The sequence below is a fragment of the Abramis brama genome (assembly GCF_963993115.1).
Source record: "Abramis brama genome assembly, chromosome: 7".
Classification (NCBI taxonomy): Eukaryota; Metazoa; Chordata; class Actinopteri; order Cypriniformes; family Leuciscidae; genus Abramis; species Abramis brama.
In genome coordinates, this window is record NC_139969.1 from 13,919,203 (window position 1) to 13,945,227 (window position 26,025).

At 37.4% G+C, this 26,025-nt stretch overlaps 1 protein-coding gene across 1 annotated transcript; it reads left to right on the forward strand.

Moving 5' to 3' along the window:
- The first annotated feature begins 1,357 nt into the window (after positions 1-1,357).
- prkci (protein kinase C, iota) lies at positions 1,358-25,791 on the forward strand. Its single transcript, XM_084119423.1, has 18 exons — positions 1,358-1,941; positions 6,314-6,435; positions 8,255-8,344; positions 12,908-12,958; positions 13,124-13,209; positions 13,334-13,471; positions 13,743-13,800; positions 15,649-15,704; positions 16,207-16,383; positions 17,842-17,939; positions 18,426-18,512; positions 18,659-18,794; positions 21,716-21,803; positions 21,995-22,120; positions 22,207-22,286; positions 22,493-22,582; positions 23,750-23,865; positions 24,166-25,791. The coding sequence occupies exons 1-18, from the start codon at positions 1,862-1,864 to the stop codon at positions 24,251-24,253; spliced, it is 1,767 nt and encodes a 588-aa protein (XP_083975549.1). The 5' UTR covers positions 1,358-1,861; the 3' UTR covers positions 24,254-25,791.
- The last annotated feature ends 234 nt before the right edge of the window (positions 25,792-26,025 follow it).

The window sequence follows — 26,025 nt, forward strand, 5'->3', positions numbered from 1 at the left end:
TAATGATACTAGTATGAGGTTGAAAAGACTGCTGTTTCATGACTGTTACTCTCTTTGGGTCAGCGGCAGCGCCAACACAGATTTGAATGTTGCGATATGATTTTGTCAAAGGTTTAATAGACAGACGTAATGGAAGAAGATCACGTGGGTGTTTGAATCGAGATCACAGTCTTTTAAAGATGAATCATGCATTTCTAGTGTCTCATCTCTCTCTCAGCATATGAGTAGCGCGAGGGCTTTTCAATGCATTCAGTCTCACGTCGCTTTCATATGGAAGGCCAAAAGGGCCAAAACGTGTGAAACTGTCGTGTGAACACGCGTTAACACGACAGTTTCACACGTTTTGGCCCTTTTGGCCTTCCATACTTTCAAGCAATTTAATTTGAATTAATATCGATTTTGTAATAAAAAAATCGATTTTAAAATCGATTAAAAAAAATCGCAATACCTAGGTGAATCGATTTTTTCTCCCAGCCCTACTAAATTTCATAGGAGGTGAATCCGTTTCATCAGCACGTAAGTTCCAATCTGCAAACATATTTTTTAAAAATATATGCAAATGTGTAAATAGTTTTTTAACCTCTCAGCTTATAAGCTTTCATTAGATAATATTGTCAAAATGATGTGAGTAGACTATTTACAGCACACAAACTCATGCATCAAGAGAGGGAATCTCCAGTAATGGACACCAGAAGCCTCGTGGCACTGTAATGGCAGTGGTTTTGCCACTAGAATGCGTATTACTACACCGTAAATTGTAACGGCGTAGCGTAGGCCTATCACTCACAAAATGATCCTTGTAGCACACAAATAATCGATTACCTAACGAATGAGCTGGTTGTATTTGTGTATCAAAAACAGCGACCGTCGGTAGTCTGAATCCTGAACAAATTATCAGCACTTCAGCAGGTTCTTTTAGTTAATCAGTTGGAAGAGTTGGTGAATTATTCTGACTTATTACTACTCTCTTCATGTCTGACTTGAAATGAACCAAGAACTGTTTGCCTACAGTTAATGATGTAGGCTATAGCCTACAATTTAAAGGACGTCTCTTATCCCGCAACTAAAAAGTATGCAGTGATAATTTTAAAAGCATTATTATTATTATTAAAATACTTGTATTACCTTTTCTTATTTGTTATATTATACTATATTTGTTATATGTTGATTTATTGAAATCTGAAATAGAAAATTGCATTTCTTATTTTCCAAATATTTATATCTCAAAGTAGTAAATAAATAGTTCAAAGGAATCGGAACCAGACAGAATCTATAAATTCTTCATGAATCCCATCCCTACTCATTTCTAGACATGCAAAAGGATGCTGCTAACTTCCTTGGATGCTCGTCTTCTCCTCCCTCTTCGAACTTTGTGTGGTATAATCGGAATGCTACCAGACGCTCCCATCCAACCGACCGATCCCATTAAACATATTACCACACAATACTAAAACATGAATTATATCGCAGATGTTCAATATTTGCACATTCTCTAAACGATCTAGACAAACAATATTTCTGATACTAACAGTCGCTAATAACGTGTAATGTGTTTGTTGGAAATCCCCATCATCTCCCCTCCACATTCCACTGTTTGGATCATTCCGTCTCGAGGCCTGCGCGCTGCGCGAGAGAAGGGAGTGTTTTCCCGTCAGACCCAGAAGTTCTAGTAGTCAGACTAATTTTTGTCAGAACTTTACTAGTTATATTTCAGACAGGCCGATTGTACCACTGGGGTCAACACTATTTTGGTCCAAGTAATAAGTCCATTTTTCTAACTCGGGTTGTTTTTTCTCGTCACGACAGCGGGCTAGCCTCGTTAGCTAAGTTAGCTCGCTAGCCGGAGTAAGGAGAGCTCATAATGCCTACGCTGCGGGACAGCACAATGTCCCACCCCGGAGAAAACCCGCACCAGGTCCGGGTAAAGGCCTACTACAGAGGGTAAGTAGACAGTGAGACTCTGTGCTGTCTTTTTAGATGTTTCGATAGACTTATACTCTTAAATTGACCTCTTAATAGTGCAGTTTCGGGATATACACAAATAAATGATTAGCCAGCTAACTTAGCTGGTAGTATTAGCTAAGCCCAAAACAAAACTCTTGATGAAGTTTCAATATAGAAGTTCCGACTCCAATAAAACAGCTGTGTAGTCATTTCTTTATCTCATAATAGTATACAAAAAAGTGATTATATGTTTTTGTACTGTTTGTCAGCTAATCTAATGATGGCTTATGAAGTGTTGTTTACATTTGAGAGCTGCCCCTGTCATGGAGCTGGATATGTCCCTTTTTAAAACATTTGCGATCTGTCACATTTAGGTGGTTCTATATGACGGTAGGGTATAAGGGAGGTAAAGGTATAGTCATAGATATTATGATAAAATTAAAAGTTAAAATTAAACTATATATACAAAGAGTGTATTATGTGTCATGAACATAAAATGTAGATCATCACATTATTCATTGAATAATGGTTTAAGCAATTTTCTAAGCGAGAACAGTGAATTGTTAGTAAAATGGGAGGTAAAACAACATGTAAATGTTAGTTATTCCTCTTGCTGTTTAGGGAAAAAAATTCTTGGGTTGCTATTGAAATATTTTACTTTTATGTGAATAAATAAGCTCATTGTATGAATGATTTTCAGTCAGAGCTGTGTTCCATTCATGATGACGCATGCGCTTGTCATGCACTTGAAAAACTTGTACAGCAAGTATCTTTTGCCAGACCTGTTGGAGACTGATTCCTATTCACATTCCCCAAGAGAGCTATTGTGTGTGTGCAGCTGTCATGATGATTCAATCGGTTTCTGTTCCAGCTGAATTTGTTGATAATAGTTATTATTATCATCATTGTATGGAACTGAGAGGTCCACCGTCATTAGTCTCTATGAACTGGCCTCAGGTATGTGAAAATCTTCAAAGAAACCAATCATCCCATGGTACGATCCTTTGTTTTTGAAAGCTCAGTTTCTGATTTCATTTTGGTTTTTAAGAAAAGCTCTATGGAGACAGCATTAATTGATGGCCTATACTGTACAAAAATAGTAGCACATAATTCCTGGGTGTGGATGATTTTGAAACCCACCATTTGTCCCTTCATGTGTGTTCCCTCTGGTTTCTATTGTTATTCAGCAGGTCATTTTAGCCAATCTTTGAACCAGTTTCAATCCCCAAAACTACTATTGTGGCCATGATAGACCCAATCAGAGGGTGTTTGTTTTGGTGTGTGGAGGCCTTAATGGCAGGTTTCTGCCTGAATGCAGCACAGTCTTGAATAGAGTGAAGGACATGTTACTCTCTGCACCTTTTATGTTCTGTTAAAAAAAACCCTGAAGCCTGGTAAAGATGAAATTCACAGGTTTTATCATCCTCCTCCTCTTTCTCTGCCCTATCTTCTGTCTTTGATCCACTTATTGCTCTCTTTCTGGCAGTCATCCATGTTTTTTTCTGTGATGTATTGTATGACTGTAATAACCAAGTCTTTTAGAAGATTTGACCTATATTGCAACTCTAATCTGAAAACAAATTTTTAATGGATCTTGAATACAGTAAATATGTTACTTTGTGCATTTGGGCATCATATAAGAGTCCTGCTTAGCTCATGGTCATCTGACTTTATATACTTTACCCCAAAAATATATATTTTAATTATTTGATCGTCCTTAGGCCGTTCCTGTATGACTTTCTTTCTTCTGCAGTAGGGCTGCACGATGATGGTTAAATTAATAATTATTTTGTTCAAAAATTATTTTTTAATTATTTAAGCACAAATAAACAGAATGTCAACTTGAATGGTTTATTTTACATAATCTAGTTTACAACCAATATAGTCGAGATTAATATTTTAATTTATCACAATTCGTCAGAAGGTTGCTCGCAGATATAGTTGCAGCAAATAGCACAAACAGAAGATATTTTGCTGAATGTTGGTAACTAAACATTTTTCGTGACCAATAAAACACACACACACACACACACAAAACTGAGACATTTCTCAAAATATTTTCTTCACTTTCTTTCTTTCTTTCTTTCTTTCTTTCTTTCTTTCTTTCTTTCTTTCTTTCTTTCCACAGAAGAAAGATAGTCATACATGTTTGGAACGACAGTAAATTATGACATTTTTGTTACATTTTTGGGTGAACAATCCCTGTAATGCACCTTCTGTTTGGTCTTATTTCCTTGTGTATTTTTCCTCTTCATTTTAGTATCTGTGAGCTTGTTTACTTGTTTAAATTTATTTGCAGCAAATTGTGTTTAGGTTCTTGTAAGTCGTAGGCTATTTGACAGCAGGAATGAGTGTGTGTTCAGTATGCTGTTGTAAAGGGAGTGTGAGCTGGGCGATATGGCTGAAAACTGTATCACGATACAAGTGTTTCATATCGGTCAATATCGATAATTATTTATATTTTTTATGACCTATTTAAAATAAGGACCAGGAGACAAATATATTACATTAAAAAAAAAAAAATTTTAAACTTAACCTTCCTCTGATTATAATCCCCTCAGTTATAAAGGCAGAAATGTCAACACAACCATGGAAAACACTCATAATTAAAATATAAACATAAGTCTAAAATCACAATGAACACTTAACAATTATCTCTTAACATTAAGGTACAAAATTAAAGAATATGTAAGAAATGCTTAATAAAGTGTAATAAAATAGTGCAAAGTGTTAAATATAAACATAGAGAAACCGACTTCGGTCTTGCATAATTTGCAGACGACATTGGTCTGACTACGGTCAGACTTATAAAATCCAAAAAACTGCCATACTGGCGAGCTGACTTTTCCTGTTTTATCAACAATCGCTGCGGCACTCATTTTCCACTTATCACTCCACGCCGGTTGTTACTGAAGAATCCAACACGAGACAACAATATGGCGCAACCATACTGTTACATGACTGGCTGTTAGCGTGTCACCCCCTACGTTGCTAGGTTACCAGAGAGTGAGTGCCTTTGTTCATGCAACCAAACTTGCTTCGCAACCTCTGGTTTCTTCCAACGAAGAAAAAAAAATTATCGAATGTTTTATCGAACGCATTTTTTATTGATATTGATTACGTGTCTATCGCGATATATATCGTTATCGTTTTCGTTTTATCACCCAGCCCTAAGCTGATCCATGTTTGCCCTATGAAGTAATGTGGCTTCACCACCTATCAGTGATGCTATCAGTGTACAGATCCGTCTTCCTCAATTGTCAATTATGTGCCAAAATAATTGTATATCATTTGCAAGAGGCAACAGTAAGAGGTAGTTTATCTCTCTGTAAATATTAACTAAAGCACAGTTCACTGACACAGAGCTTTCATTATGTCAGAGATATGCATCACACTCACAGGAAGCACTGAGCTGCCCTTTAACTATCTTACAGTAGCTTCATCATAATGGTCCTAGATCAGATCAAATCAGCCTTGCGATTTCCTTCGTCATAATGTGTGTGTAGTCTCTGTGGCATGTGTGGGTCAGCGCGCTGGCTCGTAGACAGGAAGGACTCCCCTGCTGTGAATAATTAACCAAAACAGTGTGAACATAGTAGAAAACAAAGGGAAATAAGCTGCTAGGTGCCTCCTACTATGGGAATGTGCTAGTAATTCAACACACAGCTTCCCACAAACTCACTGTATCATACTCCTGCTGCACAGTATTCATCTTTTGGTCTTTAAAAAAAAGAAAAATGCTAGCATTTTGAATGCATTTAGATTTTTATAATTACCAGACTTAAGGATACAGAACGACTTCCCAAATTTATGATCAGTTTTAAAGGGATTTTTGAGCATAATTTTGTGTCTGCAGTGTGTACGCAACCACTCTATAATGGTAAAATCATCCCACTCCCTTTTTGTTTTGTTCATGTCTACAACCCAGTGTGACGTCACGGTGGGTTAGGTACTGCTTATTAGCTTCGATTCTCCCCTAAGTGAGCAGCACACAGTCCACCATGTTAATCTCCTCACTAGAGCAGCTAGTGGTAGCACAAGGATGCTACCTGATAAAAAACTTAAATTTAAAAGTTCAGTTGTTGTCCATTTACTTCCAGCATCCGAGCCACTGAAGACACAAGTGTATTAGTTTTTTGTTTTTTTTCAGGGAATGTGTAAATATGTTTGTGTTAACCATTTTACATAAGACTGCTTTGTAACTAAGCGAAATGATTCCTGTTCTCTCTTCATGCAGTCTGCTTATAGTCTGTTTGTAGCACAATTACAGTATTTAGTTTGTGTTTATGAATTGTTGCAAAATGGCTGAAAAAACTAGTACACTCTACAATTCTATTACATGAATTAATGTCACCTTTTTCTGTTTTAGGGACATCATGATCACACATTTCGAGCCCTCCATCTCCTATGAGGGGCTTTGCAGTGAGGTGCGGGACATGTGCTCCATGGACAATGACCAGCTCTTCACCATGAAATGGATTGATGAAGAAGGTTTGCCATTTCATTTGTGTTTGTCTCTCTGGCCCTATTTACAGCTGGTATTAACTTCTGTCCCAGGTGATCCGATCACAAGCAGTCAGCCGTGACAGATTGCATTTACACCAGGTATTAACATGCCTCCCCTGTGACCTCTTGTGATCAGATTTCATTGAGGCTCTTTTATTTCATGACTAAACAAAAGACTTGCTAAACCAATCAGTGCATTTACATTGAGTTTTAAATAAATAATAATTAATTTAATTCAACCCATTACCTTTATTTCACTCAATGTTAAAAAAATTGTTTTGTTTTTTTTAAGTTTTGGGGTTTGTAGAAGGAGCTGTTTTTTTATAGTTATTTGTTGCTTAATGTTGCACATTTAGACACACTCACTAGCTATGTTTCCATCACCCTGTTTTTATAATGCACATTTTGAAGTATCACATCAGAAACGAGTGATGGAAACTCCAAATTTCTGTGAAAAAAAATCCCTTTGCAAGAAAGTTCTTATGCTCGCTTGAGGTGGTTTTTGACTTGTGTGAAAAAGAGTTAATGCAAATAATCGGAGATGGAAATAATTTGCCAAATAAATTCTGACGTAGTGAACATTAAACCCATGTGACTAACCGGCTGTTTCCGCTGATGGTGTTTTATTTACTGTAGGTTACTAGGTTACCAATACCACCATCATCCGTTCGAGCAACTTGATGGAAACGCACGTAATTTGCTTCTTCTTTTTTGATAAATCATGTTGACTCCATGGACAATGACCAGCTCTTCAGCATGAAATGGATTGATGAAGAGGGTCTTAAAATATTTTAAAATAGGAAAGTTTTTAATAGTTCAAAATTTTACAATATCACTTTTTTCTGTATTTTTTTCAGGACGTGTTATTTTTAACTATTTTTGATCAAATGAATGCAGCTTTAGTGGTTTGAGTAATCACAAAATGTCTAGGACTAAACCTGTGTTTATTGATGTCTGCTTGTGATCAAATCCCCTGATACAGATGATAATACCAGGTGTAAATCTCATTCTGTTCCTCTAACTGTCACCGTAGCAACAAGCTCCCCCCTGCCATTCTGCTGAAATTCCTAGATAATTTGCACCAGCACTTTATATATTACAAGTGATCCCACTTTTGGCAGATTGCATTAGTGTCTCAAAATTACCCTAGACTCCACTGGCAGAAATAAAATGGATGGATTTTACATGAGGATAAAGTGAATCTGAATGCAGCGCACAGCAGGGAGCAGGTTTTATGCTGGAAAGATTGACTGTGTGTGATGATTAACTGCTGCATTAGTCATGCGAGATGGGAAATGGAGATGGAAGAACGTTCATTTAAATACCAAAATCTTCACCATTCCACGCTGAGCCCAGAGTCACACTGCTCATTAGCATAGCTGATCTGAGAGGGCCATCATGGTGAAGAGTTAATCCCTTCTGTCTGCACAAGGCTTGGCACTGATGCCCAGCGTCACTCATTGCCTCTGCTGTGATGTCTGACTGAGGGCCGTGTGTCTACGCAAGCCGAGACAGTCTGTGCCACAGGCTGCTCTTTAGATGACAAACAGGATTGATGTCAACTTCGGACAACGCCACAGGCCCTGTTACTAGTTCATGGTGAAAAACGAATAGATTTTTGCTTTATGCTCTGCAAACATTGTTATAATCATAGCATGCTAACAGGGACTCGTTTGTTTCCTGCTTTAATTTTCCCTCACTCTCTCTGTTCCTCTTTTGCTGTGTCAGGTATGCTCATGCTGCTTATGCTGATGTCTTTGGTAAAGAGTTTTCCAGTGAGTGTTCACTGTGCTTGTCATTGCAGGGGATCCGTGCACCGTTTCTTCTCAGCTGGAGCTGGAGGAGGCCTTACGTCTCTATGAACTCAACAAAGACTCAGAGCTCATTATTCACGGTATGCTTTGATTTTCATTTATTACTTAAAGCTCATTTGAAGTTCTTCGATACTACATCAAAAACTACTAGCCTAACACATTATTTAAAATAATGCAGCCGTATCACCATGTAGCCCAGTGGTTCTCATTTTAAAGTCCTCGTGACCCACTGCTCTGCACATTTTGTATGTCTCTCTTATCTGACACACTCAGTTCAGTTCATGGAGTCTCTCCTAATGAGCTGATGATCTGGTTCATGTGTGTTAAATAAGGGAGACATACAAAATGTGCAGAGCAGCGGGTCCCGATGACTGGAATTGAGAACCACTGATGTAGCCCAAGACCCTAAGCAGGGTTGAGCCTGGTTAGTACCTGGATGGGAGACCTCCTGGGAAAACTAGGTTGCTGCTGGAAGAGGTGTTAGTTTAGGCCAGCAGGGGAAGCTCACCCTGTGGTCTGTGTGGGTCCTAACTCCCCAGTATAGTAACGGGGACACTATACTGTCAAAAAGCACCGTCCTTCGGATGAGACGTTAAACCGAGGTCCTGACTCTCTGTGGTCATTAAAAATTCATTGCCAAATTTGCCCATTGGCCTCTATTCATCATGGCCTCCTAATCATCCCCATATACTGATTGGCTTCATCCCTCTGTCTCCTCTTTACCAATAAGCTGGTGTGTGGTGGGTGTTCTGGCGCAGTATGGCTGCCGTTGCATCATCCAGGTGGATGCTGCACATTGGTGGTGGTTGAGGAGATTCCCCCTTCCATGTAAAGCTCTTTGAGTACCCAGAAAAGTGCAATATAAATGTAACAAATTATTATTTATTATTATTAAAACAAGTGAACAGTCAGTAATAAAATAAGAACAAATACATAAATTACAAGCAGAGATGAATACGAAATAACAAAGTTACAAAGTCTAAAGGTGATGATACACAGGGGATATACTTTTTGAGCAATGTTGCTGGGAAATCTTGCCAAGCGATTGTTGCTTGGGCACTTTCCCATTGAAAATGGGCAATACATTTCTATCTGGATAATTTGTATCGGTCGTGGGCCTTGTGTCTCATCTGGTTGCCCGTTGATGGCAACATTGCCCAGCAACATTGCTCAAAAAGTTGCCCTGTGTATCATCACCTTAACAGTAGTATTCAGGTACAGAAATTAATAATTAAACCTAAATGTAAAATAACACTCTTTGTTCACTGTAGAAATTAAATATAGTTTCCTCTTTGTTAAAGCTGTATCTTGTTGTTTTATTAATATTAATGACACCGACAACAGTAGGAATATTAGGTGTGTGCTGTCACTTAAGAGCAAATGCACGGACTGAATAAACTGACAAACATCCGGTTTCTTTCTCAACTGTTTACTTGTGACATAAACAAAAGAATACTTGCCGAGACAGGCATGTAGACGGGTATTTTGACATTTTGTTTATGTGTCCGTTCAAGGCCAAGGAAACGCGAAAGAGGAATCAATTCGTTGTTCGAGCTCTATCTGAAACGCGTCTCTCTCTCTCTCTCTCTCTCTCTCTCTCTCTCTCTCTCTCTCTCTCTCTCTCTCTCTCTCTCTCTCTCTCTCTCTCTCTCTCTGCGAGCCCCAATATTCGCCTCTTCTTCCAAATTTAAAATTGTTTGTATGTGTAAATTTGCAAGACAAATTATAAGCTTTCACTCTATGATGGTTAAATTTAGCAGTTAATCCGCGAATCACTTGCATGCCGAACCATGTGGCCTGGTCCGTACGGATCACGGATCAACTGCGATCCGTTCCACCCCTAATTAGAAGTAATAAAAATAGTGTAACAAACAAATTCTGTTGTCCATTTAAATTTTTCTGGATTCTGTTTCTCATGATGGAGGTTTAGTGTTTAATTAAATCTTTGGAATTCATGATAATGCGTTTTATCACATTTTATAACATTACACAATCACATGTATCTGTGTATAGGGAGCGTACTGACTGCACATTTTACAAAATAAAATATTTGTCAATGCAGTCAGGATCTGTTGCAAAAACAACATTCCCAAGTAACCACATTATATCTACACTGTAAAAAATTTGCTGTAGTTATGCAGCTGTTTGCCAGTAACTTACTGTAGATTTAAATTGATGTTATTTACTGGCAACAGTTTGTTCAAAGTTAAATGAACATTAAACATTAACAAGTCTTTGTCTTTACAGAATAAAACTATAAAATAACAACCTAATGCAAAGCATTCTGGGAACCAGAAACCTTCATCAACCTTTTTCTGTTTTTTTCCTTCAGATTTTGGTTCCCAGAATGCTTTGCATGAGGCTGTTATTTTAGTTTTATTCTGTAAAGATAAAGACTTGTTAATGTTTAATGTTCATTTAACTTTGAACAAACTGTTGCCAGTAAATAACATAAATTTAAATCTACAGTAAGTTACTGGCAAGCAGCTGCCAGTAATACTGTAATTTCTAGATTTTTTTTACAGTGTAAACAAACTGTGTACAAAATCCACCATACTAAAAGAATGCACAGAGTCCACGGTCATGCACAGACTTAAAGATAACAACAGTACAAAAGCAATACAAATTCTGAAACGGCCTAAGCTTTGGGATGTTTAAAATTAGCTTTTCAAAGCTGCAATTTCTGCCAAAGTTCAACTCCAGCAACAGAACTACTAAAATTAGATGGTTCATTAAGCTATCAACACACTTCACAAAACTATCCAAACCATAGATATATATATATATATATGTAGATACCTCATTTGCTCACCGCTCGAATCTCGAGTCTCAAATCTCATTGGTCTAAAATCTCATTGGTCTAAAATCTTCTGATTAGCTGTGATTGTGTCACATTGCACAGCGGTTTTTGCTTTCAGCTTGTTGAGACTTGTCACATCAGACTAGGGGTGTCCCCGACTATGGATTTTCATAGTCGAATCAGAATCGTCATGTCTTGCTTATAGTCGACTAATAGTCGAATCATGTGTCTGGGGGCGGGGCTTTAACATTTCAAAGCCGCGATGTACAGAAAACCACACAAAGATATAGAAGAAAATGTATAAAAACATTTTGGATCGATAAAACTAAGAAATAACATAAATAACTCCAGAAAGGCCACAGACAGGATTTGCATTTCACATACAAATCAAATTAAATCGGCTAAATTAGGCCTAGGCTACCTGCGAGCAGGCTCTATACACCACAACATTGATAAACCGAAAAAATAAACAATTAATTTACTAAATTAAATTAGAACAGAATATACCTTTCTAATAAATAAAAATACAAAACGAAATAAATCAGAATCAAGTCACAAGATGAGCAAATGTGTGCAAAGTGCCTAAAGTGCAGGGGAACATATTCAAAACACAAGCCACAAATAGTTAGATTAGATAACCCTGACAGATCAATAAATAAAATAAAAATAAAGAAATTATTAAAATAACGATAGTAGCCTAGGCTAGCCAGAATTTTCAACTTTGTCTTTTTAACTGCAGAAACAACAATAAATGCTAAATTGGAGTGGAAGTTTTTTTAGCTAAAAATGTTCACACTCACAGCATCCAAAAATCAAATTAGAACCGTCTGAAAAGTTTTGAAATCACTTGTACCCTACCTGATCGAGAGAACAAATCCAGTCTTTCACTCCGTCTGTGTCCGTTGGAGTCTTTTCAAATTGTGCGCGGATAAAATACATTCTAACGTGAAACTTGTTAACGTTGGCCGGCAGAAGTGCGATCATGGTTTTCCTAATGCTAAATCCAGCCTTGGAGAATATACTTTCTGACGGTGTACATCCACACTTTATATTTTCTTATCCCAGACATTGTTATTTTAAAGATTTAAATCCTTGCCGCCAAGACGCTCCTCTGTCGGTTACGGATTGAAAGTGAAACTTAAATCTGTCACGCGGACGCGGGGTGTTTGGATTTATTCACGCACGTTAAAAAATATTTATTAAAAGCTTATTTCTTTGCACATTTTTATATACAGCATTATCATAATAGGCTGAATATTAACGTATTGACAGAAAACCGGTAGTTCTATGTGAAATCAGACATTGAGCACCCTCATATTGCAAGTGGCATGATCCTCCTTTCATAACACCTCTGCGAAGATTCGACCGTGAGATCGGTAGTCGAATCAGGCTCCTCCAATCGAAGCATCGAATCTTCGACTATTTGGGGTCACCCCTACATCAGACACAGTTAGTCATAACACCCATATCCTTTTAAGCCCCACATTTTGATGTTCTGACTTAGGTACATATATTTATTTATTTATAACACCCTACGGCATCATACAGGTCATGGGATCATTAGTGGACAGGAAAGATAGGATTCAGGGAGTGATTGACAGAGATAGATTGTTCTGCCTGCTGGGTGAGTTAATTAGTCATGCTGAGGAGGAGATGTCTGGCCCCAAGGGCTTTCAAAAAAAGGCCCCAACCAACTGTCCGTCAATACCCACTCTCCACAAAGGCCTGGACAAACTCTGTTTTTTGACCCCAAAGTCCACTGTCAGATGAGGAGAGGTCACAGAGAGGTCACTGGAGCTGTTTGTCAGTGCTTTTTTCACAGTCTCTTTCTCTCTCTCCACAGTGTTTCCGTGTATACCTGAGAAGCCTGGCATGCCCTGTCCTGGAGAAGACAGTATGTGCATCTTGTGATCTACTTATAATAGGGTCATTTAGGTCATAATGTTTTTTTGTTTTTTTTGCACTTCATAGTGCTGGAAAACACGTATTTTGGGTTATAATGATGGAGTATAAACTGGTTAATAGCAGATTTAATTAATGACTCAAATGTTGCACTCAGAATCCATTTACCGTCGTGGAGCTCGACGCTGGAGGAAACTTTACTATGCCAGTGGACATGCGTTTCAAGCCAAGCGCTTTAATAGGGTACAAAAATGCTCTTTTTGTTATTTCTGGCACCTATTACGTTACACAATTTGTCTCAGTATTATGCACGTGACTTTTTGTGTTCAGTATGGTTTAATGTTCCTGTTCCTTCTGTTCTGTACAGCGTGCTCATTGTGCCATCTGCACAGATCGTATCTGGGGCCTGGGCAGGCAGGGATACAAGTGCATAAACTGTAAACTGCTGGTTCATAAGAAATGCCATAAATTGGTGACAGTGGAGTGTGGTAGACAGGTAATACAGGTGAGTCATTAGTAATCCTGCATCCTTTCATATTTTCTGTGGAATACATTTAAATCTAAAATGGATTTAATATAAAATGGAGCTGAGAGTACTACGTTCTTATTGGTAGATAAAATAAGCCAAAATATTAGCCAAAAAAAGCTAAATGATGTGAATGACCTTCATTCACATCAGATTGTGTGTAGACTTATATATTAGACATGTTCTTACTGCTAATAACATTATGAATCTCAATCTATATCTAGCTTTAATCTTCTTACCATTTTTCTAGGACCCAATGATTGGAAGAATCGATCCTGGGTCCAGTCCATCAGAGCATGCTGATCAAGGTACAGTAGGCTCTCATCTATATTTGTCATACACTACACACATGCATCATGTCTATTGCATTTTCCTTACCTCTTTGTACTTGAATAGCAGAGGATAAAATCAATTTTCAGGAAAGAATGCACTTTTGAGATTTCAATTAAACTCAACTCACAATCAGTTTTCTAAAAAATAATTGTCTTTTGAGGCTTTCCATCTGAGTTTAAATTGATCTGCTTCAGGTCACAAAATAATCAACCTCTTGTGCCTTGCCCAGACTTTTCAAATATATATATTTTTTTATGGTCAGAACATAAAACATTCAAGGTATACTTTTCTGAAACTGAACTGAAAAATTTCCCTTATTTCCATAACTACCTGGAACAAGAGGTCATGAATAACTGTATAAACATTCTGCCCACAGATCCATTAACACTAGAAGTGCCAGAATTCCATAACTACTAGAACTGCCGCAAGCGGTCATTTTGACCGCTAGATTCCAAACTCTATATCTTTAATGATAAATACCCAATTGAGAGATTAATGCATTTATTGTATTAGGACATCTTTTAAAAACAAAACAACACCAAACTGTACATTTAAACAAGTTTAATTATACATCTATAAATAATAATATCCGTAGATGTCCTGAACAAAATGACAGAGTAGCCTATGTTTTCATGTTTACACTGTTCAATCGCGTCCACGCCTTACACATACACACACCATATTCCAGCATTGCAATCTTGACATCGCAGCCTGTTCATTATAGCCATATTAAAATATAATAATAAAATAGTCAACCTAACATATAAAAATTCCACTGCTCTGTTTATATAGTCAGTAGTAGCCTACAATTCGTACCTTTTTGCGCATGTGAAGGATGATTTTTTTCCCTCGATATCGGAACGTGAGTGAAGTAGCCTACAAAGCCTATAATAAAGAATAGTTTACGAAATTCAGTGCGGTCAATCTGACCGTCTATGGCCGAAATAGGTAAATATGTTAATTTGTTTTTTTGCCTTATGTGTAATTTATATGAAAAACATTTTAGATGAAAATACAGACACCTTTAGGAAAAGTCAGGTACCAGCAGGATTTTATTTATTTTTTCAACAAAGTTATTGCAGATATAAAATTCAAAACGGTCAAAATGACTGCCATGGCAGTTCTAGTGTTACCACTGAAATGCCTATAAAGAAACCATGTAAAGTTACATTAGTTAGACTGATTTGGGAAGAACTGCAGCCGCGTCAACGCGAAGTCCTCAATAAAGAATAACTTTGTTTGAACGTGATCCCCAACGTCTCCTGGTCTCTTGCTTCGACGAAGAAAAAGTTTTCAACAAGTGTTAACAAAAATCCAAAGTCAAGCAGATAAACTTGCCCTGTGTTTTGTTGTTGACAACATCACCAACTAAAAAGTATCTTTTAATCCAGAGGTGTTAAACAATGTTCTTCTGAGTTATTGCATTCATTAAGTCATTAAATTGATTCACTAAGATCTATAATGGCTCATTGATGCCACTGATTTTCATCTTGAGGGGTTTTAAATGACTGGATGGGCTAAGCTGATGTTTTTCCTTAGTAATTAGGCGCGTGCTTGCACTGAAACAGACTAATGCATTGAGCAGCTTACAGGCGTGAGTCTTCTCACAAGATTAAGCTTGTTTGTTGGAATTAATGACGTGAACAGGCTCTTGGCTTAGTTACAGTGCTGGACAGATAAATTTCAATCCCTCTGTTTTTCAAAGTGCTTTATTTATCAAAGTGCCTGATTTGGTTTAGAGGCTTGTGAATCAGATTTGTATAAGTATATTAATGAATATTAATGAGTGATGACTGTCCCCGTTTCTCATTGTTGTTTTCCAGTTCTAGACAAAAAGAACTCAACGGAAAGTATCAATCACGAGGGAGAGGAGCATGAGGTAAGACACTGTTTGGCCTTGTTTACTCCTGGTGTTAACATCCATCTCTTGATCCATTTATAAGTAATAAATGCTACTTCTCACTAACTCCACCTCTCTATTAAAGTGGTTAAAATGAATGTTAGTACATGTGTACATAAGGTGTAAATGGGACCATTATGAACTGTGTGTTTGATTAGATGAGCTTTCAGTTGTTCACTCAGACCGATGATCAGGCTGGAGTTGTCACTCAGAGAAGGAGATGGGGGTGTACGCAACAAGGTCCATTCAGGATCTATTGATTTCCTTTAGTGGAGCTAATAAAGTAACCTTCTCTCAGGGTCATTAGCATCTGATTAAGGGCTCGCATTCCTGTAGCTCTGTCGCAGTCATGGGAAATCATACGATAAACAAAGGGAAAGGACAGAGAAGAGCATTAAGAAATGTAAACCAGAAAGAAGAGGGTTATATATATATAATACATATATATATATTATTAAGATGCATCTCATCCATCCCTCAGGCTGTGGGCAGTCGGGAGTCCGGGAAGGCTGTGTCCAGTTTGGGGCTTATAGACTTTGACCTGCTCCGAGTGATTGGCAGGGGCAGCTACGCCAAGGTGCTGCTGGTGCGTCTCAAAAAGACAGAGCGCATCTACGCCATGAAAGTGGTGAAGAAGGAGCTCGTGAACGATGATGAGGTGACATTTCACATTTCATACACCGGGAACATGCAAAGATGCCACTGATATGTCATTATATGAATTATTATTTGAGGTCTAAACATTTACATGTCAATAATACACCCGCAACAATAGGGAGCGCCAAATATGTGTAAAATGAGCCCATAACCAGAGCTGTCATTCAGCTGAAGGCACTGGATATCGCCAAAAAGCTGAACTTACCCACCATCGAGACCCATCATTTCTTATATTGGCTACGTACTGAAGCACTTTTCTGTCAATATCCGAGAAAGCGTCCACTTTGATGCGGCGTAATGGATTAGCGCTTGCCCTCCAACTTCAGGGAGAAACTGCTGTCTTTTCAGCGCTATGTGATCGGCCTAAGGAAAAAAACATTCATATCCCCCCTGGATGAGATAGGTAATGCAGATCAAACACTTGTGTTTTTTTGATATGCCAGCATTTGTCACTGTACATAAAAAAGTGAGAAATCAAAAAATAGTCTTGGTGAAATCTACTAAATGATCTAAAACTTCAGGTTATTTTAAGTTAAGTGTTAATTTCGATATGTGATTGATGTTGGTACATTTTACCAATATTTAGTTTAAATACATTTTTTTTTTTAAATGTGTAATATGAAAATTATTTTCAAATAAGGTCTTTAAAAGATAAGATGTGGTCTTCAAAAAGCCTTTTTCCAAATGATACATCTTGAAAAGGGCAGGTCGTCTTATATTCAGGGTCGTCTTATATTCGGGACAATACAGTATATAAGATTGCATTTACAACTGTTGTGAACCATACCAAGTTCTAATACACCACATCCCAGACTTCCCTTATGAAACTACTGTCACACCCAACAAACAAACTCTGCTCTAGTTTGAAACCACTCTTGACACTTCTTGACACTGAAACTTGAAGTGTTTCTCCTGACACTAAATCGCTGAAAGATTCAAGTTATTTGAGTCTTGACTTTGCAGAATAAAACAAGCAAAGAGCTTCCTCTGGCTCTAATCTTTCCAGGATGTGTTGATGTACACGCATACAGATGACTAGATGTTGATGAAGTGGGCATTTAACGTTGATTAGATTCACTTTAGCCTTGTGTGATGAATTGAAAGCAGCAGCTAATGGTCAATAATAGCAGCTGATCTCTACTGGCCCTGCAGTGCTTCTTTAAGCGTGTCTCACGGTCAGAGGTATTTTTTTACCAGGCTGTCAATGAAAGGTCCTAGCTTTTCACTCTGTATCTGTCCATTGTGAGTCTCCTCACACCCAGGAGCAGCTCCTTGGGAAGACCTGGTGCCCCCGTCTTTTAAATCTTTATCAGTTTTTAGCCTTGTGAGGAGCCTTGACTCAATACATTCCTGAATGTCCTTCCAAATGTTTCCCCTACTGACAGAAAGAATGCTCTGCTTTTCAATGGGAGATTGATTTTGTGTGTTTTTGTGTGTGTGTGTTTTGTTTGTTTTTCAGGATATTGACTGGGTTCAAACAGAAAAGCATGTTTTTGAGCAGGCTTCCAACCATCCCTTCTTAGTGGGACTTCACTCCTGCTTCCAGACAGAGAGCAGGTCTGTCTGCACTCACACTTTTAGATCATCAGGATATAATATATAGTATATAATTATATTGTATAATTAAATTTATATTAATAAAAACAAGACATCATATACACTGTCTTTTAAAGGTTTGGGGTCAGTAGGATATATGTTTTGAGAGGTTAATTTTAAATTAAATTTCATAATATAAGTTTTTGCTGTATTTTTGATCAAATAAATTCAGCCTTGGTGAGCATAAGAGACTACTTTCACGACCCCAAACCTGGCATCTTACTGACTCATTTGGCAGTGGCTTTTATCCAAAGGGACTTATTTTGAACAATGAAAAATGAAAGAAATAAAGTCCTGAAAACAATAAGTAAAAGTTCAATCAACTTTCGCCCCAAACCGGTCTTATATTGGTCCTCTGGCCATTCTTATTATAGCCCTTCAGTTTAGTGTGAACTGTTTTGTTTGTGTGGTGAAAGCTAATGATTATTTAATGCTTTCCTTTCACAGGCTATTCTTTGTAATTGAGTATGTGAATGGAGGGGATCTCATGTTCCACATGCAGCGACAGAGAAAACTTCCGGAAGAGCATGCCAGGTATGAGGATATCTAGTGTGTAACACAGTTCAGCATTAATGAACAGCCTGTCGTGGTTGGAACTGACATTAGTCTGAAAGACACACCACAGGAACAGAAACTCAAATTAGGTCACTAACTGTTTCTTTTGTTCTTTCCACTGGCAGGTTTTACTCAGCAGAGATCAGTCTGGCCTTGAACTACCTCCATGAGCGTGGCATTATTTACAGGGACCTGAAACTGGACAATGTTCTTCTGGAGTCAGAGGGACACATCAAACTCACTGATTACGGCATGTGTAAGGTAAGTGTGATAGAGACCCGCTCACCATGAGAATCACACCATGATGTAAGAACGGGAGGGATTTTGTAGTCCAAAAAGGTGATTATTAAAGCGGAGGTGCAAATAAATATGGTTAAGAGAAATAAAAACAGGATCCGAGGGCCGAGTTTCTGTGCACTCAGACAGTGCTAGTCCAAATCTCTAAAACCATGATCCGTCCTTCAATCCTCCCTTCCACTAATGATGGCTGCCTTAAATACACACACATTTTCCCGCTTAATAACTGGAACATACCATTTTCTTAAAATTAACCCTTGCCTCACCATATGATTTATAAATAGATACACAAGATGATTAAGAACAAGATTTAAAATGAATCAATAAATACAATAAATAGGACGGATAAAACAAACATACATTTGCACAAAATTTTTCATAAATAGCTAAAATGAGCGCTCCTATGTAGTTTGTGCTTTCTTTAAGGCCTCGCCCACTCAGCTAAAACAAGAAATATAACAGCAAACCCCCATGTAAATATAATAAAATGCACAGGAACAACAAGAACACAGTAAAAACAGTGATGGAAGATAAATTTAAGGTCTCTCCATCCATAGTAAGTCTCTTTGAGAATATTATAGAGTTGAGGGTGGGGTTTTTTAATTAATTTTTTAAAAACTGGAACCAGTAAATAGCCACCTAGCAACACCCTAGAAACTTCATGGAGCAACTTCATTGCCCTGGCAACCACCCAAAACACACTAGCACAGCGGTCGGGAACTTATGGCTCGTGAGCCACACCTGGCTCTTTGACAAAATCATGTGGCTCTCCAGGTCTTTCACCCTTTACCAACAAATGATCGATAAAAGATAAGATGCATCACTAGAGATCAGCCTTCTGAAGAAAAAGCAGCAAATTACAATTCCTTTGTTGTACAGCCTAGTTTAGAATAATAATATTTCAGGTTGTAACGGCCAAAGTGCGTGTTTAGTGCTGTTTGCAAATGTCAGAACAGCAATTAAAGGGCTCATTAACTCATTAACATAAAAAAAAAGTATACTATTCTGTTAGGTCCACTTATTATGTTATCAAGATTTTTACATCCTAATTTAGAAGAAATAAGCTATTCTCTATCCTGTTTTTGACCCTTTCTTTCAAACACTGCTATGATTGGGTAACAGTTTTGCATAATAAAATAATTTTCAACGTCCCCGCCATTACACTTATGCAATTGTTTTGAAAAATTTCAATGTTTAAATATATCTCGTAACATAGTTGAAACATTTGCCATCAATGCGAAACATTAATGTGTATTACATATGCTTTATAAGTGGCATTTCTGTGGTTTTGTTGCTGGAGTAATCCTGTGTCTGTGTTGTATTTACTACTACATGACATGCGTGAATCGGGGGGCAGGGCTAAAAAGGCAATGATGTAGAAGTAGGTTTTGATTTTCTTCTGCAGAGACGGCCTTACGTCGCGCTATGACGTAAATGTGACAAAATCCGAAACGAGACGTTTTGGCGGCTTGGTTTCATTAAAATTGTTTTTGGACTAACAAGGAAGTTCTGAAACTTGCATGATATTTTTTATAGTACAATGACCACGTATATGTCAAAAGATCAAGGAAAATTTTATTTCTCTATTCATGATCCCTTTAATGCCAAACCACTTGCGTTTCTATGGTAACCTAGAGCTCCTGCACTCTGATTCAAGCAGCTACCATGGCTTGGTTGTGGTAATGGTGAAAAAGAAAGATTTTTACAACAGCCATTTTTAAATGGATATAAAAAAAAGCGACTGGACTGAAACTTATCCTTTTATTGAAACTGGTGCACTGCTGTGCCAAGAGACGCTTTTGCCGCAGAGACCTTTTATGTCCTATAAATGTGTCATATTTATGTCCGTATGAAAATCCGTACACACACACACACACACAGAACTCTGAAGAGGATTTATGCTCCTCCGGTGGTAACTCAACCTCACAGTGAAAGCCCTGCACAAATAATTCCATTTTGCAACTTATTTATTGTTTGTTGCATATTTGTTTGTTTTTAGTTGTCTATGGACCTAATAAAGTTACTATTACTATTACTGAAATACTAATATTTTCTTTAAAATATTATTATATTTTTTGCTGTGGCTCTTTTGGGAAAAATCATTTACCAAAAATGGAAAGAATGGCTCTTTGGTAAAAAAAGAAAAAGAAAAATAGGTTCCCTACCCCTGCACTAGCATCAGGAAGCAGGAAGCAATACTGTGGTTTTCTTCAGAAATGTATACAAAAAGATTTGATTAAATGTCAGATTTCCTTATGGGATTTTAGTCACACACTATATATATATATATATATATATATATATATATATATATATATATATATATATATATATATATATATATATATATATATATATATATTAATACACACACACACACACATATATATATATATATATAGACTAGAGCCATATACATTTAATGCGAAATCCAAAGCGATCTATACTACATTGATTTTACCACTATGTAATTTTCATGTCAAATTCTGTGTACTGTATGTAAAATCAATGTTACCTACACTTGCACACAAACATGCCAAATGATTGAGTGCACTGCTGGATATGTTTAAGAAATGTCTTTATTTGTAAAATTAGTACCTATTAAGAAGTTGATATTTAAAGTATAAATCTGTTTATTTTACGAAATCATTTTCATTTATTATTTTTTTTAGATTATTTCTAATGATTTCAGTACATTTTATGACAAATAAATATAAATTGCATTGCATTTAGACTTTATCTTTAAATATTGCGATATATACATTTATGGGCTTTACATCGGCCAGCCTCCTCTCTAAGATTTCGGCATTGGCCATCAAAAAGTCATCATTAGTCATATTGTGTGCCTGAATGTTTCATTGGCTTCAAATTAATCTTGTATGCAGGAGGGACTGAGACCAGGAGACACAACCAGCACTTTCTGTGGAACCCCCAATTACATTGCACCTGAGATTCTGAGAGGAGAAGACTACGGTAAGCACAATTCACACACAACCAAGCCTTTTGGTTGGCAACTATGTGTGCTAGCACACACAGTGCTTAACCCATTTATTGCTATTAGTGTCTACCTCATGACTTTCTGCCATTTGAGTTTTTGTTAGTCCTAAGCTTTCAAAGCCTCAGGATGATGTATGTGCAACTCTGTGTGTGCCTTTACTTTTCAGGTTTTAGTGTGGACTGGTGGGCACTGGGCGTCCTGATGTTTGAGATGATGGCTGGAAGGTCACCCTTTGACATAGTTGGCAGCTCTGATAACCCTGACCAAAACACAGAAGATTATCTTTTCCAAGGTACATGACAGACGCATGAGTGTTTCAAAAAATGTTTTATATGTCTCTCAGTATATCTCATGTTTTCTTCTGCTCCTCATTCGCAGTAATTTTGGAGAAGCAGATCAGAATTCCCAGATCATTATCGGTTAAAGCAGCTAGCGTGCTAAAGGGATTCCTTAACAAGGTAAAGCAGACGAGACAGATCAATGTTAATGTCTTTGTCACATGGACCTGTTATAGTGCTGTCATAATCATTGTTTCTCTTCTTTATTTACTCACCTCCGTGTTACCTTTTTCTTTCACTCTGCATCTCTCTACTTTCTTTATCTGTTTTTGTCTCTCTGTTCACTGTTTTTCTCTTTTACATTTTTTTTTCCACTCTTTTTGTAGGAGCCAAAGGAACGTCTCGGATGTCATCCTCAGACAGGCTTTGCAGACATAATGGGCCATCCTTTTTTCCGAAATGTAGACTGGGATCTTGTGAGTCACTGCTATCTGTTTCCTTTTTCTGAGTGATTGGATGTTTTGACTTGAGACCGCAGCGAAAGCATGAGTCATTTGCTGTAGCCTGACGGTAGTGAAACTAAACAGAGGACTTACTGGAGCCTGAACAACTATTAAGTGTTGTTTATGACCTTGAGAAACTATCCATTTGATTACTCATTCGTGTAATTTGACGCAAGCGCTATTACCACTTCAAATAGCATTTCAGGAACGTTAGCTTTTAAAAGTACAGTTCACCTAAAAATTAGTCCAAGACGACTGAAGAAACCTGCCTGCAAAGCTATAGTACTGTAAGAAGTTTTAGGCACTTGTGTAAAAATGCTGTAAAGCGAAGATGCTTTTTAAAAATAATGTCATAAAAAGACTTTATTTATCAATTAACTTCTATTAACTAAATCAAATAAATCAAAAAAAATAAAATAATATATATATATATTTAGATATTTAGATATTTAGATAGATAGATAGATAGATAGATAGATAGATAGATAGATAGATATGAAATATAATCAACCTAATGGGATACAATGATAAACTGATACAATTACATTTTTGAGTGGTTCATGTTTGTATCGTGACAAAAACCATCACGTTTAGGGCCAGTGATATAATAGAGGTGATCAGGTGTCAAGTCATTGATTTTTCTGGTCTGAGGGTTGTGGCAGTGAACTGTATCATGTGTGAGGCAGGTTTAAATGATGTGAAACCAGCAGACGAGACTCAGACGAACACGGTGACCTCTTGTCCGTGTTTGGTCTCGGTGAACACACACAGGAGAGAAGTGGTGGTCAGACAGTTTAAAGGGATCAGATTACACTTTCCTCTCAGACAGGCTGCAGTGCCTGTGGCAGCCTGCAGGGGGAGCAGATCTTGGGCTTGTGGCAGACCCCACTGTTAGGTTTGTAGCATTAAGGCAAAAATAAGAGCAGTACTGAACAAGCCATGGGAAGGATCAGTTTACCTAAATATTATATTAAATCCTTGCTGAGAGTGATTAAAAAAAAGCTTTTTTTCTCTCCAGAAACCATTGAAGACACTGTGTGTGTGTGTGTGTGTAAATATTCTTTATATATATGTGAGACTGCTTTATGACACAGTGACACAGTCACAGTTGTTATTTGACTCATGTTAACTGTATTTCAGATGGAGCAGAAGCAAGTGGTCCCACCCTTCAAGCCCAACATCTCTGGCGAGTTTGGGCTGGACAACTTTGATGCCCAGTTCACCAATGAACCCATTCAGCTCACGCCTGACGATGAGTGAGTGTCTGTTCATGTGTATCTGTCTGTGTCACGCCTCAAGCTTTCTGAATCAGACCTCAGGCGCCATTAATCTGCTTCAGATCTTTACCACAAAAATGCAGGTTTCATCAGGAAGTAATATTAAATTTACGATGCCTGATGACACATCATAGTTCTGTGAACAGGATTCCCTCATTTGCACGCACTGCCGTTTTCCAGGAAAATATTTTACAGCCTGCTGTCTATTTGAAAGCCGTAGTGAGTTAAATCTGCTCTTGCAGTTAAGACTGATTGATTATCTCTTTGTCTCCCTCCCAGTGATGCTGTAAAGAAGATCGACCAGTCTGAGTTTGAAGGCTTTGAGTACATCAACCCTCTGCTGATGTCGGCGGAGGAGTGTGTGTGAATGGCCTGTCTGTTTCTGTTATGTGCATATCATCGCAGCCTTTATTTGCATGGTCACAAACAATCACAAGAAAGGAAACAACAACCTGACTTCATTTTGTTGGGACCAAATGGAGCATTAACTTTGCCAAACCTCTTTCACTTTCTGCCATTCATAACCACTAGTCCTTAAGTAAAAAAAAAAAAAATCTTGATTATTTTTGTCATGTAAATCAGCACTGATGAAATGAAACTTATCAGTGCCTTTACGTGTTGGAATGTCAGTTTTAAGTGACTGGACACTGAAAACTAAAGGAAAAGAATGACTGATGGTACGCAGGACCTCCTGTCTGATACACCTTTTATTTGTATATATTAAAGAGAATCCATTGAGACATATAGTAAGCCATTTTTAAACTCCATACCACATGGGATATTCTTGAAAATATTTTTCTTCTGATTATCTGTTCTGCCTCTCCTCAGAAAAAAAAAGTATAGTGTAAGGAAGAAAAATACTTTTTATTGTTTTTTTATTATTATTTAAGAATACTGTCATCTATATAAAATGTGCACAATGTATTGAATCAGAGTTTTCCATAAGTTTTAAGATGATTGGGCATGTGGCCTCGCTTTTGATTGAAGTGGTATTAATCTTGTTTGAACGGAGCAGGGAACACTAATGAACACTGTTGTAAATACTCAAACTGTGAATGGAGAGGTTTTCTGTATAGAGACGGAAGGAGGGAGAAATTAGACATGAAATACAACAGCTGTCTTCAACACAGGAGCAAAATAAGACACTAAAACTAATATGTTTCTGTCGGTGGTTTCCATACGGACGAGGTAAAAGTATGTTATTACTCTTCAACTGCTGCATGTATAAAGTATTTCTCGCCCTTTTTCTTCTTTTATATCTTGCTTTTTGTGTTAAATGTGATTGCCTTTCTGGTTATGATATTCTGTTTATGTATTTTTTTTTATATTGAACAAATTGAGTCTCAATGGACAAGTGTTCATTGTTTCTCAGCACAGTCACTAAGAAGCTTTTTTTTTTTTTTTTTGGTTGGTTGATTTTGTCCCTTTGGGTGATTTCTAGTTAGATCAGATACATGATGTACTAAGGGGTCCTGGAACCCTTCACAGCCCCATCAATGGCGCCCAGTTTTTCGGGTGGTGCGTTTTGAAATGACCAAATGATGACATTAAACACAGGCTACTCGTACACAGCATTGCCCTCTCATTCCTCACCATGCATGTATCAACTTGCTTATATTTTCACAGATGTTCACACTGGTTTCGAGCTGCGACGAGCTCATTAGCAACCTGGTGTTAGAAATGATTGAATTGCTTAAAGCCCTCTATGCATTCCCAGAAAAAAAGTAAACTATGTGCTAATATGCTTTAAAGAAGCATCAGGGGGCTGAAGTGGACCTGGGTTTTTTTTCTTTTTTCTTTGTATGTTTTGTGTACTATTATGCACATTAAAAAACACTATCAATTGACTGGAATGAACTGTACCACTTTTTGTTAACACATAATTAAAGTATTTAAGGAAAATCATTCTCAAGTGTGAAAGCAGTTTGTTTTGTTGTGATTGGGCAAAATTCACACCTGACCTGACTCTTGTTACTTGTTATGAATTTCTTGTCCAAAAGGATTGCATTAACCGAATATTTGTTTTAGTGAAATTGACATATGAAGGCCAAGTATGGTAACCTCTGCTTTAACCCATCCAAGTTAGTGCACACACACACAGAAAGCGGGATAGCAATGCACACACATTATGCTGTGGCG